At 30.9% G+C, this 19779-nt stretch overlaps 1 protein-coding gene across 1 annotated transcript in view; it reads left to right on the top strand.

The window, feature by feature from the left end:
• LOC107437959 (potassium voltage-gated channel protein Shaw-like) overlaps positions 1-16640 on the top strand; it is a 206385-nt gene extending 189745 nt beyond the window's left edge. The window contains exons 4-5 of the mRNA XM_016050110.4: positions 11938-12162; positions 14758-16640. Of these exons, the coding sequence (XP_015905596.1) occupies positions 11938-12162; positions 14758-14921 (389 nt within the window). The 3' untranslated portion in view covers positions 14922-16640. The remainder of the gene's footprint in view (positions 1-11937; positions 12163-14757) is intronic.
• The last annotated feature ends 3139 nt before the right edge of the window (positions 16641-19779 follow it).

Genomic DNA, 19779 nt, shown 5'->3' with positions numbered 1-19779 from the left:
CCTAATCAATCATTAAATAATACTACTTTATTGCAAACTGCTAAAGTTCATGTCGAAAATGGATCTAAAAAACTAATAGCTCGAATACTTTTTGATTCTGCTTCTCAAAAATCTTTTATTCGAAAAGATTTGGCTAAAGCATTAAACGCGAAAAGTTTAAGAAAAGAAAAACTTTTTGTTTACACATTTTCAAATCGAAATCCTTCGGAAAAGGAATACGAATGTGTTAATATCACATTACGCAGTAGGTTTCCCCCCTACTCAAGTATAAATATTGAAGCATTAATTACCGAGGAAATATGCGCTGCTCAATTATATTCAGAATTTGATCCCCAATTAATAGAAACTTTACTTTCTCAAGGATTTAAAATCGCTGATTCATGGGATGATAAGAAACCCATTCAAATATTGTTAGGTGCTGATTTCTTATATTCTACTGTAAAGGGTGAGTTATTGAAAATAGGCAATAAATTATTCCTTCAGCCGACGTTGTTTGGAGATTCTTTAGTAGGTCAGGTGCCAGATGGTCCTTTTAAGGGTGCGGCTTCTTGTTTTAACATTTGTTACACTTTAGCAGATACAACTGTAAATGATTTGTCATGTTTATGGAATATTGAATCATTTCTCACTACTAAAGAGTTAGAAAATAAAATGAACTCGGATCATCTAATTAATTTTGAAAACAAGTTGCGGTTTGAAAATGGAAGATATGAGGCGCCGCTGTTATGGAAATCTGAGACAGTTCGTGAAAATTTATGCGATAATTTTGAGATCGCTGAAAAAAGATTTTGTTTACTAGAAAGGAGATTTAACGCTGACGAATCTTTATTTGAAAGATATAATGAAGTTATGAAAGAACAATTAAAAGAAGGGATTATCGAAACTTGTAATTCTAATTGTTTTGTGGGCTATACAATGCCGCATAGGGATGTTTTTAAAGAAAATGCATCCAGTACAAAAACAAGAATAGTTTATGATGCCAGTAGTAAACGCGGAAATAATTTAAGTCTTAACGAATGTCTTATATCCGGCGATAATTTATATGCTAATCTTGTAGATATAATTTTAAAATTTAGGGAACATAAAATCGGATTTTGCGGAGATATTGCTCGAGCTTTTTTACAAATACAAGTTTCGGAATTTGATAGAAATTATTTATGTTTTATCTATTATAAGGATTGCGATAAAACTCAACCCCTACAATGTTTCATTTTAATAGACACTGTTTTGAAGTCACCTGTTCACCTTTTGTTTTGGCAGCAACTATCAAAACTCATATTAAAGCTTATAAAAATGCGCATCCTCTTGCATATGAAATGCTGAATAATTTCCTCTATGTTGATGACCTGTTTTATGGAAGTTCTTCTGTAGAAGAAGCCTTTCAGTTATCAACAGATGCTGTTTCTATTTTAAAGGATGCAAATATGACTATGAGAAAATTTGACACTAACTCGAAAGAACTTAAAAATTTGTGGAAAAACTCTAATTCCGAAATAGGAATTAATGAAGATCCTGATTCTCATTTAAAAGTTTTAGGACTTAAATGGAATAATGAAAGTGATATTCTCGAACTTGATTTAAGGTCTTTATTGTCAAATTTAAATGCAAATAAATGCACTAAGCGGAATGTTGTTCATATAGCGGCCAAAATATTTGATCCATCTGGATTTATTTCCCCCATTTTGATTCGTGTTAAATGCATTTTACAAGAATTATGGCAACTTGGAATCGATTGGGACGATGAGTTTAGTGGTGAATTAAAGGACAAATGGATAATATGGTGCGATGAGATTAATGAACTTCAGAACTTGAATATTCCTCGATATTATTTTCCCGATTTAAATTTAGTAGACAAAGACGTGCAACTGCACGTGTTTTCCGATGCTTCACTGAAGTCTTTTGGAGCTGTAGCATACTTCAGGTACCAAACATCTAGAAGTACTTTTAGTACTAGTTTTGTAATTTCTAAGTCCAGAGTAGCACCCCTTAAGAAATTAACTCTACCCAGATTGGAGTTAATGGGAGCTATCATAGCCGCAAGAATGGTGAAACATCTCAAGGAACTATTTAAAAATCTTGATAAAATATCTTTGTGGTGTGACTCGACGATTGTGCTGCACTGGATTAAAGGCTCAGCGTCCAAATGGAAGCAATTTGTGTCTAATAGGGTCACAGAAATCCAAACAATCACAGATCCTTATGTTTGGAGACATTGCACTGGCAAGGATAACCCAGCAGATCTCTTAACCAGGGGAATTTCTTGCAAGGACCTGATTTCTTCAAGAAAATGGTTTCATGGCCCCGCATGGTTAAGTAACTCAGAAGACACATGGTCATGTAATCAAGAGTCTGAAATTGAAGCTGACATTGTAGAGTTGGAATCCGAATCCAGACCGAAAGTTTTGGTTTCGTCAACAATTGTTTCTGCCAAGTTAATAGATCCTGATAGATATAGCAGTTTAAGAAAACTATTAAGAGTAACTGCTTGGGTACTCCGTTTCGTCCATCTGTTAAAAACAAAACTTCAACCTAAGTGTCCCCTTACTTCCGATGAACTTAACAGAGCGGAAGTATTTTGGATAAAATTTGTTCAAAATGAAGCATTCCACGAAGATAAAAATAACTTGATTGCAAAGAAACCTCTTTCCAAAGACTCAAAACTACTTTGCTTAAATCCATTTCTTGATCAAGAAGGTGTCTTACGTGTCACTGGACGCTTAGGCAAGTCTGATTTATCAATGAATGAAAAACATCCTGTGATACTTCCAGCTAAATCCAAATTAACAGAGCTGTTAATTTGGGATTCCCATGAAAGAGTCTTCCATTCTAGTGTCTCTCACACGTTAGTGCAAGCGAGAGAAAAATACTGGATTTTAAAAGCTAGACAAACAGTAAAATCACTACTCAGGAAATGTGTAATTTGTAGAAGATTCAATTCTTCTCCTGGAGACCAAGTTGTAGCACCGCTACCAGCTGAACGAGTGGAGCAATCTTCTCCGTTTTCCGTCATTGGAGTGGACTTTGCTGATCCTCTCTTTATTAAAAACAGTGAAAGTAAGCAATACATCCTATTGATTACATGTGCAGTGACAAGGAGTGTTCATCTTGAGCTAGTGGGAAATTTATCAACAGATACTTTTCTCCTAGCCTTTCGCCGTTTCATTGCTCGACGTGGTTTACCATCGATAGTGTTTTCTGATAATGCGCGTACCTTCAAACGTGCTGAATTGGAAATAAAGTTGATGTGGTCAATTTTAAATGATACAGATATTAAAGAATTTTGTGCCTATAATTGTATTAAATGGAAATACATCGTTGAGAGAGCTGCCTGGTGGGGCGGTTTTTACGAACGCATGGTTAGATCTGTAAAAGTTGCTCTTCGGAAAGCCCTAGGTAAATCCTCCCTAACTATTGAACAATTGATAACTGTTCTTTTCGAAATTGAGGCAATGATAAATTCTCGCCCAATAACTTATGTTGGGAGTGATGCGGAAGAGCCAAATGCCTTAACACCGGCTCACTTTCTTTTAGGTAAAAGAATAACATCTTTACCCCCGGTAAGACTTCACCTTGATACAAACCTCTCTTCTAGGAAAAACCTAATTAGAGCTTACAATTATAGAGAAAAATTAATGAGAAATTTTTGGTCTCGTTGGAAGAATGAATATCTTCTAAATTTAAGATTGATTAATTCAAATTTAGTTAAGGGTAATATCCCTCCATTTAAGATTAACGATATTGTTTTGATTAAAGAAGATCATTTGCCTAGAAATTTTTGGAAATTAGGTAGAATAATTGAATTATTTCCTGGAAGAGATGGCAAGGTGAGGGCTTGCAAGGTAAAAACTGAATCTTCAGTTCTTAAACGCCCTGTACAATTATTGTACAATTTAGAAATTGCAAACTGAAGTTCAAATTAATTAATATTATTATTTAAAATAATTAATTGGCATATCATAATGTTATTGATGTTTAAAAAAAAAATATGTAAATAAATATCTAGAATTGCATTTTAATTTTATAATATTTAGTTAATGCAAATGCTTTAACTAATAATTTCTTGATTTACTGTATTAAATGTTGTTCGTTAAACAATATTTTTCTAGATAACTTTCATTGAATTTTACTGGTTATATTTCTGAACTGAATATGCAGTGAAATTTAGATCTTTGATTACTTTATTATTCTTATATATATTCTTATTCTCGTATTTGTATATGAAAAAAGTGTTTTATAAGTGTTTAATTATCTTGAATGTTTAATATTGTTCTCCAGAATTATTGTGTGAAAATTTATTTTACCAGCAAAAAAATTTTTTTTTACTTTTTTTCATAATAGTTTTATGTTTTTAATTAGAGCATAAAATAAGATTTGTTTTGTTGTATTTTTGAATTTAGCTCTAAAATTTGAATGTTGAAGTTACAAAACTTTTTGAATATTTGTAATTGAAAATTCTTTAATCGAACTTCTCTTTTTTTTTTATGGTATATTGTATTTTTAACAATTTGATGAACCCCCATGGTTCATGGGGGGGCTGTGTGTTACGAATTAATTCTTTTTGGCGGCGTCAATTCGTCGCCAATCAAATTATTATATTTTTTCAGTTGTTCTCGATACACTCATGCCTGAAGGAGCATTTCTTGAAAGCTCCTATTTCTTATATTTTGTTGTTTTGTTTCAGTCTAATTATTACTTTTTTCATTGTTACGTTTGTTAATAAATATAAAAGCACATATTAATTGTTTTCTTACTGACCAGGGCATCAAATGGTAGAGATATACGCATATCCCGAAACTCGAAATAGATTTTCTATCACTCTATACACTTGCAGCTTATGCGCAGTGAATAAAACTTATTTCTGACTCTCACTGGTGAATGTCAACTATCACATAGTCGCTTTGGTGAATGTCCGAAATATTTGTTATATCCAATTTTATATTAACTTATTCGTTAATATTATTATATTTATTTGATATATTTATATTTATTCTATATTTTAATACTTACTGACGATAGATTAGAAGAAACATCAGTGTTTGGAGTATCGGGCAAATATATACCGGCAATGGCACTTGACCATAAAAAAACATCAGTGTAGGGTTTACCGGGCAAATGTATACCGGGCAGTGGCACTTAACCTTAAAAAAACATCAGTGTAGGGTATACCGGGCAAATGTATACCAGGCAGTGGCACTTAACCTTAAAAAAACATCAGTGTAGGTATACCGGGCAAATGTATACCGGGCAGTGGCACTTAACCTTAAAAAAACATTAGTGTAGTATATACCGGGCAGTGGCACTTAACCTTAAAAAAACATCAGTGTAGGGTTAAAATATCGAATAAATGTAATTATATCCACGAATAAATTCATATCAAATCGAATGTAATAAATATTTCAGACATTCACCAAAGCATATCTGTGATTGTCGACATACACCGGTGAGGGTCCGAATGTACAAGAATGTAATGAAATATTCGATCTTTCATCGACGTATTTGGTGTTTGTCGACATTCACCGGTGAAAGTCAATAACCACCGATTTCGGTCTTTCGCCGTGACATATATATATATATATATATATATATATATATATATATATATATATATATATATTTCATTTAAGAAAAAAGTAAGAATCACGTTGAAATATGACTTCAACTTACTATTTTTAATGCTTTTATGAAAAGTGGTGATAGTAATTTTTTTAATTAATTTAAGACTTCGCCCCCCTTTAATCGCTTCGCTTCGCTGATAAAGGGAGAATAAGGGAGAAGATAAAGGGAGAAAAACGGTGTATGCCAATTCCTTACAAAAATTACTTTTGGATTGCCATCTGTTACATTTTGAAGATGACTAAATTTTGGCAAATTAATTACATGGAAAATCATTACCTTCACCTCGCCGAGAGTGATTACTTAGCAAATACAGGCCGTGCTGCGAAAACACAGTTCCCATCCGTGTGAAAATGCATTTTTTTTCTTCTTCAGAATCAGCTTTAATAGACATAAAACGTTTTCCTTCCTTGATCTTCTTAAAAGTTTATTTTTTCATAAAAGTTCATTTAAAAAAACTTCCTTTTGTTATGCAAGTGCATATTTTTTAAAATTTTATGTAAACTTACTAGTGGGCTGTGCCCCCTGCTCGCTAGCGCTCGCCAACCCCCGAAAATTGCTACGCAATCTTATATGGTTTGCTTCGCAAAAACCAAGCTCGCTTTGCTCGCTACTAACATAGGTACATTTCAAATGCACAAAATTCTAAGAATTCAAAACAATCATTCAAATCCATATAACAACTTTTTTTTAAAAAACAAATTACATCATTTTAGTAAATACTAAGTCATTACAATAAATTTGAATTCAAATAAATAACATGTAATTCGCTAAACCTATTAGAAATGTGCTATAGTATAAAATCTTAAAGCGTTACAGCACGACTGAGACTCATTTTTCAATGAATAACTAATAACAATAACAAAACAAATAAATTCGTGATATAAATCAAAAATCGTCCAATAAATTCGTAATATATAAATTCGTGAAAAAAAGCGCTCTCGACAAAATACTAAAATAGAGATCTATCGACAAAGACTACTCACTTCTGCCTAGCTTAATAGTATGAGATTGCCGCAGCTGATAATGCTCTCTGGTTATTTCAGTTTCCGTTTTTAAAAGCGCTATATGTTGAGCCATCTCAGCTAGATTTGGCATGTGACATTTTTAGCGGCAATCATTGGTCGATTTCCTAGCGTTGCCATTCGGGGAGTTGTAATGAGGCTTTTTTTTGTCGCCGTGTTAGAGAAATATTTCATGATAATTCTTGCCTCATGTACTAAATATTTTACGCATATGGAATTTTAGGGATTTTCATTGTCATCAAAATAGAAAAACTAATATATTCCAGCAATGAAGGACTTTAAATGAACTTGAAATATTATGTATTATTTTTACTCATAATTTTGATATAAATAGGCATTTAATTCATCAAAGATTTTTCTGAATGAGGTTCCCTTTATTATGTATTAGTGGCACTTATGTAAATATTTAAGTAAGCAATAATTTACACAAAAATCCTATTTCAATACGGATTTTTGAAGAAACATACTCATTCTAAGAGAATTTTTTAAAATGTACGAAAACCGGAGTAATTTTTATTAAACCAGTAGACCAGGAGATACTGGCAGAATCCAGTAGTCTATTGGAAATTTCAGTAGAGTTGACAGCTATGTAATAATAATAATAAAACAATTCTCTTAGTTTTAAATTCTTATATCAAAACGTATTAATAGCAGTACAAGAAAATACCTCTAAATTAAAGATACAAAAACAATACCCTTACAACTTTTATGCTGATGACAACCAAAACAATATAGAAATGGATGAGGGAAAACTGAATCCTACCACGTGATTTTCCGGCCAATAAAAATGCACCGACAACAATGGAAAACAACGACACCATCATTAGAATTTTATATATAGTTAGATTTTACTATAATGTTAATCATAATGAAATTAAAGGATAAATTAATCAAATGTATTTAAAATAAATTCAACTTAATACAGAATATGCGACGCTATATGCAGTGATAAACGAGACTTGTTAAGAATTACTTGTTAAGAATTAACCTCAAATCATATAACCGTTCACGTTGGAAACAGTTTTTAATTATTAAAAATTTTGATATAAATTTTAAGATTCATATCTGGCAACATTTTTTTTTACTACAAGTTCAACAGTTAATAATTTTTGTACTAATAATTGAATCGTATTTTATTATCATTATTCCATCGCATTACTTGTACATTTTTTTACTTCGTAACTTATTGTCATAGTTCATAGTGTTCGATAAGTTGGAACACTCCTCAATTTTTGTCATTTTTAAAAATTTAGTGTAAAAAGAGTAGAATGGAGGAAGGTTCTAGAAAAGGCTCTAGCTCACAAAGGGCTGTCATGCCAATAGAAGAAGAATGTTAAAAAAATTGCTGCTAGAACATATTAAAATATCGCACATGCTGAGAAGCATGCAATTTGTCTTGTAAAAAAATCAAACAACGCGGATAGTTTTTGAAAAATGAACTATTCCCGGTTTCCCCAAGAATTTAAATTTCATTCCCAAATAAAATTTTCATCACTAAGCGTTACTTTTAAACTATCCGGGTAACTAAAGCCATTTAACATGGTAAATGTCAAACGCTGATATAAGCAGCAGTGTTTCTAATTTTGTCATTAAATTCCACACCAAATCCCATATGTATTCTGGGGAGATTTCCGTATTGTTATCTGTGGTAGAATAATCGCCAAGGCTTGGCAACTTCTGGGCAGCGGCCCAAGAGAAATAAATAAAAATTTAAAAAAAATCACAGAAAGGGACCAACTCGAAAGGTATAACTCGTAGCCTCCCCGGGCAAACGTCTAGGTATTCTTTTTTTTTTTTTTTAAATTGCAAGTTTTATAATCTATTTGGCACCTTAGCGATTGCAGTTGGTGCGACAGATCACGATACGGAAATATCCCCTGTATTTTAATTGTAGGTTTTATTGAATGAGTTATTCTCAGATAAAGCAATAATTTTTATCACCTGATATTTATAATAAAATTTTAATTTTTTTAAATAAATATTAATTTTATTTTCACAGTTATAATAATTTTGGAAGGACGTAGTTTACAGCAGATATTAAAAACCAGGATTTTTAATTAAAATAAAAACTTAAACTTAATATTACAAACCTAATAAAAAATTTTAATGGTTCAAAAATTAATTACTTTTTTTAAAAAAAAAGGTAACTTAAAATATTGAAGAAATGTGCAAATAAATTAATTACTTTACCAACTCAAACAATCTAAATTAGAAAACAAAAACCATAAATGAAACAGAGATTGCTAAAATTATTGCGCATTATTATGAATACATGACTATGACATGAATGTTGATGAATTAATAACATTATCATGAATATATGATATGATTCTTTAAAAATCATCTAAATGCTTTCATTATGTTCGGTTGTAATCATCTTATCATCAAAATAAGGACTCACCTTTTTTATATGGCACAACTTCTTTGACGAGCTATCTAAGACTTCTTTCTTTTCAAAGACAATTTTTAAAACAGAATAAAACGAGTATTTTTAAATCGGAATAATTTAATAATCATCATCACCAAATTCTTAAAGTCACAAGCTTGGCACACTCAACCACAAGAACAGAACTACTTCGAATTAATCACAACACTCATTAGAGATGATCACTTTTGAAAATATTCGCTGTTCGATACGTCATCGTTCCTTCAATTCATTTTCAATTAAACGAACAATCCAAATTCACCATTTAAACGAACAATCCTAATTCACCATTTAAGCGAACAATCTCAATTCACCATTTTTTAAATGTTTTCATAGCGTAACGAGTGATTCGCCATTTTAACCGACTAATTAAACTTCCTCTAAAATGAACAATAATACTAATATTTCAATAAATCTCTTATGAAGCAGAAGCGTTTTACATATAACGCACTCAACAAAGTTTAAAGAATTTTAATTTCGTTACATTTTTTCTATACTCAGTCGTTGCCAAAGGGAGAAAAAAAAAAGGAAAGAAAAAAAAAACTTTGAAAATCGTTTGCTTTTTGCTTTGAAATAACAGTTATATGTTTCTTTTAATGTTTTTTTTTCACTTTTGTTTAGGCAATCTCACTATTCACATTTTTGTAAGTTGTAAAATTGAACACAAATAATTTCAAACCTTTCTCAATTCAAACTACAAATTATTTATCAAACATAAAAGTGCCTGACCACAATATATACCTTATTGAAAAATGCGTCACATGCTATTTAAAATGTGTCTACATTTCTTCCTGAAAAAGAATCTTTGTAGCTCAAACACAATCGATATTAATCCGAATGTACGCAAAATAGAGTAAATCGTTTTATTTAAAATTAAAAGATTACAAAAATGCTTAGTATATGGAATTGTTCACTCAAAAATTTTGTTATTCTTCTTTCTCTGCAATAATATATCTGAATAAAATAAATGTTGAAAAAAAAAATAGAATAAAATAAAGTTGTGAAGAATTTGTAACATGAAACTTCAAGAAAATATAAACATATACATCTCTTTTGAAAACAAATTCGAAAAGGCAAACAAATTCTTTCTTCAAATAGATATTAAAATAAATTTATTTAAATATGGTTCGATATTTGTACAAGTGTATTTTACATTTAAAATCTTTTTATCTGCACCGTGAGCTTTAGGGAACAGTTCAATATTATAAGGAAACAATTTTTTTTTCTAAAGTCATGTAGTAAGGAGACACTCGGAAATATTTAAAAAAGTCACACCTGTGAATTTAATTGTTATGACTCTATTGTGATTCACATATTTAATGGGATACCTGCAAGTGGCGTAGTGTGGGTATCTCGATCCTGATTGATTGTTGAAACGTGGAATTTGTTTACGTTAGCAACTGTTCTTTCCTTTCTATTTCGAGTAAGCCAAGCCTGTCAAGTATAAATTCTCTTAAGAAACACATATTCTTAAACGAAAAATTAAATTCTCTCACAATATATTTCTTACTTAACACAAATACAGGCGCGAAGCCACGTGGAACAAAAACAAACTAATTATTCATCGAAGTTGACAGGTACACAAAACAAAAATATAAGCTGGTTACAATATATTTCATAAACAAATAATAAATCTAAGTTAAGTAAGATAAGTGGACGAGAAAGAATTATATTTCAAATAATTCGATGCGCGAAGCGGCTCTGTTTTTTATTAACTTATAGTTAATTAACATTCTAACTTAAAGTAAAGAAACTTAGCTCAAATTTAATACGCCATTTTGCTGATAAAGATTAGCTGGCGGTTCACATGTGTGGGTATGAAAGGTCGTCATCTTGAAGTGCAAGTACCCAATTGTATTCCTTATTTTTAAGTGAAATTGAAATCTAGAACGCTTTCAACAGCCTCGTGAAACAATAGTCACCACTATAATAAAAATTTTGCAGAGGTCACTCTGCTTTAAGCTACCACACTCCATTTAACACATGACATATGAGGCAGACAATAGGACGGTTCCTTTTGACAAAAAAAGAAAAGTGTGATAACATAAATGTTTCATCATAAGGATTTATTTTGCAGCAGAAAAGATAGTTCTCATTTCCGTAACATATTAACCCCTTCCTTTCCTTGAAAATCACGGGGTGAGGTTTCGCCCTCTATTTCTCGCTCCGTGATATTGTCGGGCTGGAATGTTCAGAAGTAACGCGCCAATAAGAATAAAACTAATTCATTTCTTTTGCCCGGAAAACATGTTATTTCTCATTTTACACACCAGATGGCAGTACCAAGATATTTTTAAGGTAATTGTAGATAGTTAGTTCATTTTAAACTAGATGTCAGCACCAATTAAATACAAAAGCCAAAAAAATAGGCACTTTTATGACAGTTTTCTTGAAAATTAACCGATCGGTAAGGGGTTAATAATCTGAATATTTACATTTGGATCACAACTTTAAAGCACAGTGCTTCCGTAACCTCTTCGGAATGGGAGAGTCATAAATGCATACGTTCAGAATCAGAAAAGTAAAAAGCGGTAGCTTAGATGTGAGTATGGCTAATTTGATAGGCTTATTTTTGCCTTCACTTTAATTCTAACATATCTAAACAATTTTTGTTAAAAGTGCAACTTCCTGATTTTCATTTTAAACTTAGTGGTGGTAAATTACATAAATCAAACTATTATTGCCCCTCCCATAAAGAAATTGCTAAAAAAATAGTTTGGTTACCAGTTTTATAATTTTTTCCCTGATGAAATTATTATCTGTTATTTTTAATGGCTTTTAATATTTTGAATTCTTTTCTTAATATATATTCAATTTATCTTGTCGAGGTTGTGTATTTAATATGAGTTGTTTATTTATTTTTCTCCGTTTCAGGGGCCAGCAACCGCGAAGAAACAATACCTATGTTAATGTTGAACCACTCTGATAGCAGGGAAGATACCTTGCCACGACCAGGGAATGGATCTAGGAGTGATTCTAATCCTAAAATAGAATTAGGCATGGGAAACACCTCTCCTTCCTCTTCTACAGTAGCTCAGATACAACCAAAGGATCAAACGGGATCAGCCAATTGTACAAGGCATCCAAACACTAGCAATGGTACAACCTTTTTTTTTCTATAAATTTATACAGCCACAAGTGGCTCTAATTTAATACTCGACGTGTTCTAGGAAGTTTTATTATTGCGATTAGTGTTTAAATTCACATTTATGGATGGTGTTTTCAATATAAATGTTAACAATAACAATCTTGAGCTCAATACCTGCTCTAGTTCCGGTTAAAAAGTTTGCAACTGCTTATTCTGCGAGGCGATATTTTCAAACGGATAATTTTGTTTTCAATAAAAGAAGTAAAAATTAGATAATATCTGAGCTCAAATCTGCCGTATTTCATAAGATATTAATGTTATTAAGTAATTCTGGTGAGTTTGAGGTGAAAATTTGTTTTAGTTATTCATAGACATATTGTTAAAAAAAGGTGACATGGTTGCTAGATTTTGAATAACTCGCTTTTTTGGCAGTCCTGATTTGACCTCTTTCCATTTGTTCATTGCTGTTTGTTCTTGTTGCAAGCTGTGCACCATCTTACGTTAGTGTTAGCACCTTTAGCATTGTAAACACAAGTAATAAGTAATCAAATATCACGTTTGCAAGAATCTCAAAACATAATGATCACGTTTTGAACCAAATGGCTTTAAACAGTAACCCAGAAGTATAGGCGGTGGAGTTTGCAGCGTTCCCTAGTGTGGAAAACACCATCCATAAGAGCTTCTGTAATTTATAAAATGTCGTGAACCAAAAACAAATTTAACAAAGTTAATTTCACGGCATTAAAAAAGTGTAAAGTTAGCCTTGTTTTTAGCGTTATCCGTTATTTGTGTAAAATAGCACCGTTTGTTATTTTTTGAGTAACATCATAGCCAGCTTGCGGAGTCATTTGTTTGAATTTGTCCGAATTTATTTGTTTGTTTCATTGAAAGATAGATTGAAAGAACGCGTTATATTGTAAACACTACAAGTATAACAATATTGGATGGTTCATTTTTCCAAGCTTCGGCGTAAAAATCAGTCGAAAGCAGTAAGTCGGAAGTCTTACGACGACGAATTTTAACTCCTAGCGCCCTCTGTGCTTAGCTTGACAAGGTCGGCCATTCATAAGACCGAGGTTTTTAAAGGGTTGGAATTTTGAAGGAATTCTTTAAAAAATGGCAAAGCTTAATCAATTTGGGTTGTGTTTTTAACTTGATGAAACATAAAAATGTAACCACGTTATTTAAATCGCAAAATAAATGGAAAAATAAACGAGTTTTTAGCTCCAAATGGATTTATTCCCCTTAACCCTGATTATCCCGAGTTATTTCGGGTATCTGTATATTGCGAATATTTGTTATCCCGAGAATACTCGGGCGTAACAGAACAACCAGTACGCTTTGTTTTATCGCGTTTTTACTCGATTGGAAACAAGAAAATAATTTGTTGTGCTTGGAAGTTTACCATGTTTTGTTTAGGAGTTTTACTGTTGGATTGTGGGACAGCACACGTGTTCTTTGCGATTGTCTATACGACAGTTGCTGAATTTCCATAGAAAAAAAGAACAAAATAAAATTTCGTATCACTTCATTGGCGTTTGGAAAGTATCACTTTCGTGTTGTCCCTCGTTTTAAAAACTCTCATACAAAGACTAATATTTAACTTTTTTCATTTGCCCGAGATAACTCTGGATAGTAAACTGATGATATATTACAGTCGAACCTCTATTTAACGAAGTCACTAAATAAGTTCGTTATATGGAAAATTCGTTAAATAGAAGATCACCTTTTAAAATACTTAAGCAACACAAAATAGGTTTTAAATTCATAAACACTAGATAACACTAATTAAGATTGCAATTGATGCACTTTTATCTTGTTAACTAGTATCTACTATTTATTTTATAAATCTTAACCATGAAAGAAATCTGCATGGAAAGCAAGAATAGAGCAAAACATTATCCAGTGTTACGCTATCATATATAAAAAAGGCTAAAATTATAGTTGCATTTATTATAAAAGTAATTTTAAACATACATTACCACATGCATACTTAAGTTCAATTGCTGCGGATGAAATCAGTTAATTTGAACTGAGTTTTTCGTTTGAAATGCAAACAAAAAGGTAAAGGAAATTTACTGCTTTCTCTAAGATAATTTTTAGAGAAAACAGTAATACATTTCATAAAGCAGTGGCTTCGAAAATTAATTCAAGGTCATTTCCCCTATAAAATGCGTTAACAAGTTGGAATGTTAAGAAATATTTTGGAAAATCAGGAAAGTGGATCTCAATGAAAAGTTCGTTAAATCGAAAATTCACTTCGCATTCGGGAAGTAATTTTACGAAGAAATTTCCAAAATGTTCTTGGTTACTCGAAAAAATTCGTAAAATAGAGAAATTCGTAAAATGGAAGTTCGTTAAATAGAAGTCCGACTGTAAATGTTTTCACACATAAGAAAATTAAAATTTCAACTTAAAACTTGCGTATTATGATTTATTTTAATTCCTTGTGTTTATTAATAAAATTTTTAAAAAATTTGATTTTTTAAATTTTTTTTCTCCAAAAAAATTGTTAAGGGTTAAAAAAATAATTGGTGAAATTTCAATGTTCGAAATATTTCATCACTTAACATGAGCTTATCATTTTATGTTCTAACTTAATCCAGGCATCCCGAGTCCTGCTGGAAGCCAAAGACCTGCCTACTCTACTCAACCCGCAGCCCTAAACCTCATGCAATTCACGGAGCCATCGTCTGCAGCTTCAGGTGCAAGCGGGCCATCTCCACCCAAGACTCCATCTCCGGCATCCATAGCTGCTGCTGAAGCATGATCAACAACAACACATCAACAAAGCCTGCACCGAGCTTCAACCATATCAACACTTGGCAACACGATTTTATGTGAGAGAACAAAAGTGAAGAAATGGTGTGTTTGTGTAATGTTTGGACAAAGTGTGTTGTAAGCTAACAACTCTATGCCGCTTTGACACGCATACAGATAATTATAATCATGCTTCCAGTAGTACAGTAAATTGTTTTGAAAAATGGCAACTCGTGAAACACTTTACTATGTTGTTTTGTTAATAGGGAGACTAGATTTGTTCACATAACTAATTGGATGAACCAATTTTTTAACGGAACCCCAAACACACAGAAATATTTGAATTCTAAGCTCTCATACAATAAAATTATACAGGTACTGTGTAACCCAAATCCAAACATATACTATCTTACCCCTAACTAAGTGGATGAAACAATTTTTTTACGAATCACCAAACTTGCAGAAATATTATTTGAATTCTAAGGTCTCATACAATAAACCTCACAATAAAATTATACAGGTACTGTAACCCAAATCCAAACCTATGGTAACTTACCCCAAACTAATTGGATGAGCCAATTTTTTTACGAAACACTAAACATGCGGAAATATTTTAATTCTAAGCTCTTGTACAATAAACCTCACAATAAAATTATACGTGTACCGTAACCCAAATCAAAAACCTATAGCAACTTACCCAAAACTAATTGGATGAGACAATTTTTTTACGAATCACACTCACAATGAGATTGTACAAGTACCGAAACCCAAACCTACAGTAACTTGTCCCAAACATATTTCTCGACGTTTTTTGGACGCATTCATTTCATAGCAGTGGCGGACAGTAGCGTGCAGTGTTAACATTTCAAGCAGATGACCCAGATGAAATTAATATACTCATAAGCAGGAGAGAAGAGTCTGACATCATACATATACATCAGTCAAACGTGTCTATCGAAACAGAAGAAGAATCTAAGATAGTTTTAGTGCAAATTGACATAGAGTCCCCAAATTAAGATAATTTACTTTTTTCCCTTAATTAATATTTGGCTTTGGACCGGCGACGAGAAAAATACTTACTTTTGTTAAACTTTTAAGATCATACATAAAAAAAAAACACCAAAATTTTGAAATTTAATAAATTTTTGACTAAATCAAAATTTTAAAACAGATCAACAAAAAAAATAATTTTTTTTTCTACTTTTAATCTGAAGTCATAAGAGTGTGTGGCTACAAGAAATAATTTTTCTTATATTAGTTTAGCGATAAATCAGAAAAGTCATGAATATAAACTATTAATCATTTTAAAACCAATTCGGAATGTGAACAAAGTAAGGTGCATAACACTTTTTCACATATAAATACATGGCTGATTGAAGTTCATAATGCCACTGTTAATAGTTGGGGCTAAGTTAAAATTAGACAGTGGAAAAAAAATCTTCAATTTCGACACAGAAGAAGCAAAAACTTATAACAGCATCAGTAACATTTTTATCAGAATGTTCTTTGAACTAAAAATGTTCATTTTTTCTAGTTGTTTCGTTGAATGAATTTTTGAGTTAAGAAGGTGTAAAGTAAGCCTGACAAACATTTTCTGGTGGTCTCAGCTTTTAATTTATTATTATTTTTTTTTAATATAGGAGTTTTAAACATGACGTGGGAATTTTTTATTTTATTTCCAAACTTTTGATGTCTCTAATCTGATATTTAAAGTTATAAAAGAACAAAATAATGTAAAATTTTCAAGGACAAAATTTAAAATTCTTGTGATTTTTTCAAAATTTACAATTTAGAGACGATTTTACATCCTCGACAACTTTTCACACAATAGCAATAATAAAACAAAATATTTCAACACACCATGATAAACAAACCAATAAAAATTTTAAAGTTTGGTTGCTTTCTATGCTTTTTCTTTAAATGATGTTGCAGAATATGCTACAGTCAGAAATACTTTTATCTAATAAAGCAGAACGCAAGCAAGGGAAAGCCAATTGCAGAGATTTTGTCCTGTCATAACTAAAAAATCCCAGCACATGAAAGCAAACTAGCATAAATTTTTAATGAAGTAAAAATCCTTCATTAAAAGTTGCTAAACATTTCTTACATTTGTTTTTAAATTTAGAGTTGCCATTTATCAAAACATCTGGTCTAGCATAGCTTGTTACTGGTTCAGTAATGAAATTGGTTATTGAAATATGATTTATACTGTAAATGTGTAATTTTTTAATGATTAATTTTTTGACAGACCTAGTACCTAAGCAATTGGTACTAAAATTTCTTTAACTAGTTAATGCCAAGTAAAGAATTAAAGTTTCACTCAAAACACAGTTAAAAGGTTAAAAATAAATGTGTTATGGACTACTAAAAGGTTAAAATACCTAAATATTATAAGATATATTTTTTTTTAATTTGTAAAATCTCAAAAGTTGGTCTATATTAATGTTATTATATTAATTTGTTTTGAATACTCTTTAAGTAAAATTTAAACAGACACTTCGTTTAAAGAAATAAATATATAGATTTCGTTTTAAGTAATTTATTAAGTTAGGAAGCTTGCAAAAATCAACATTTATAAACACATAAGGGATATCAGATCTATATTAAAATTTAAATAATATTAAAAAAATAAACAAATAAAAATGATCTTAAAAATAAATTCAGAAAATAATATAAATAAAAAATGTGCTTTATTAATTAATAAATATTTAATTGTATAACTATATCAGAAAGTTCATCAGTCAAGAATATTGAACTTATAAAAAAAAAAAAAGATTTCAAGAGTACATTTAAATGCAATGGCCATTTAAAAAATGATGATTTGACAAGCATTCCAACTTTGATTTTTGGTTCGAACTTAAACAGTTCAACAAGTAACTCAAAATGAAATTATCTTCTAAACTCACATAATTTAACAATCCTCAATCTAAACTCAAACAATTTAGCAAGAAAGCCTAACTCAGAATCTCACCTAAACCTTAAAATGGTTTAACAAGTAACACTAAATCAAAGTAACTTCTAAACTCAAATAATTTAGCAATCAGTTAAACGAGGAAGCCAAACTCAAAATCTCTTCAAAAATCTAAATTGTTGAACAAGTAATCCTAAATAAAACTATCTTCTAAACTCATATTTTTTAAAAATCAAAAATTCAAGTAAGCCAAACATTAAATACTTTCTAAACTATAAAATACACTGGTGTTAGAAATTAAGAGAATTTGCAGACTTGGCTGATTATCTCTAGAAATCTTGGACCGATTTTCCTGAAATTTGATATGTACATAATTTAATACAATACAAAACAAATAACCATTCAACAATTGTAATACACGCGCATGATCGTAACACTCGTTGGAGTCGGAAGGTATGAAACAGCGGTTGCAGAATAAATTTTAATAAATGAAATAGGGGGTCTGGTCCCCTCTTACAGATATTAAGGCTTTGCAGCATGATTTCATACTTGAAATAAGGCAGTTTATCATTTCTTGTGTCAATTGGTCCCACTCGTTCAGCAACGCTGTTTTCATTCCTTAGAGGGAGTAGCGAGTTGCAATTGTCCTCCCCAGACATGCTCTATAGGGTTGAGGTCTGGAGATCTGGCTGGCCATTCATCCGGTAAATATCCTCATTCTCAAGAAATTCGTTGACCAGAAGAGCTCTATGTGGCCTCGCGTTATCGGGGGGTAAAAATGGGTTAATAAGGGGTATGGACCCCTCTTACAGATATACAGGCCTTGCAGCATGATTTCATACTTGAAATAAGGCAGTTTATCATTTCCTGTGGCAATTTCATACCTTCCGACTCCAATGAGTGCTACGCACGAACATGCGTGTGTATTACAATTGCTGAATGATTATTTGTTTCGTATTGTATCAATGTGCGTACATATCAAATTTCATTAAAATCGGTCCAGAAGTTTTAGAGATAATCGACCGAGACTGCAAATTCGCTTAATTTCTTACACCAGTGTTGTTTAAGAAGTTAGCCTAACACAAATTATTCATGAAAAATAAAAACCATTTTTTTTAACTGTAAAACTTCTTTTTAAATTATTACAGAGTGCATCTTTTTATTTAGCAGAGATTGCTTACGAATTTTGCAATGATTTTATGAATTTTGCAATGATATTATGAATTATTTATGAATTTTGCAATGATTTTATGAATTTAGCAATGATTTTTATGAATTATTTATGAATTTAGCAATGATGCTGGTTGCAAGCAATGCTGGACAAATAAACTCACTTTTATACTACTGACTGTGATGGCTTAGTAATATGACATTAGATCTCACCAATGCTAAGGATAACACAATGAATTCTCATATTATACATATATAATTAAAATGAGTTCACAAGTCAAAGTACTGGAGTAAAGAACTTGAACTGTATCAAAAGAATTCATATCATGATCAAAACTAGATTTAATACAGCAGGGAATGATTATAAATATTGTATAAAATAAAAACTGAACAAATATGTTATTAAAATCAAATTGGAAAGTTTTATTTGTATTTAAATGCATGCATACATTTAATGTGATTGTTATTATTATATATCGTTTATGAAAAAAAATGAAATCTCAGTGAAAATGAGTGATGCTTTAAAAATAATAATGAACTTTAACTATGTTTAATATTTCAAGCAAGACCTCGCAGAAGACTTTCAATATATAATTGTGTAGCTCTGATATTAATCCATTTTATTTAAAATCAAAACAAGTAATATGTAAAAAAAAATTAAAGTCAATTCCTACTTAGATCAATAAATAAAAATTTTATTTTAGTTAACTTCTTATTAATTAATTAAAAAATTTTCTCCCATATAAAATTACAATTAACTAATTAAATTTAATGAATTAATTAATAT

Source organism: Parasteatoda tepidariorum, chromosome 5 (assembly GCF_982258835.1).
Source record: "Parasteatoda tepidariorum strain Cologne lab strain chromosome 5, Ptep-v5.0, whole genome shotgun sequence".
Taxonomy (NCBI): Eukaryota; Metazoa; Arthropoda; class Arachnida; order Araneae; family Theridiidae; genus Parasteatoda; species Parasteatoda tepidariorum.
This window is presented reverse-complemented; position numbering and strand designations above follow the sequence as displayed.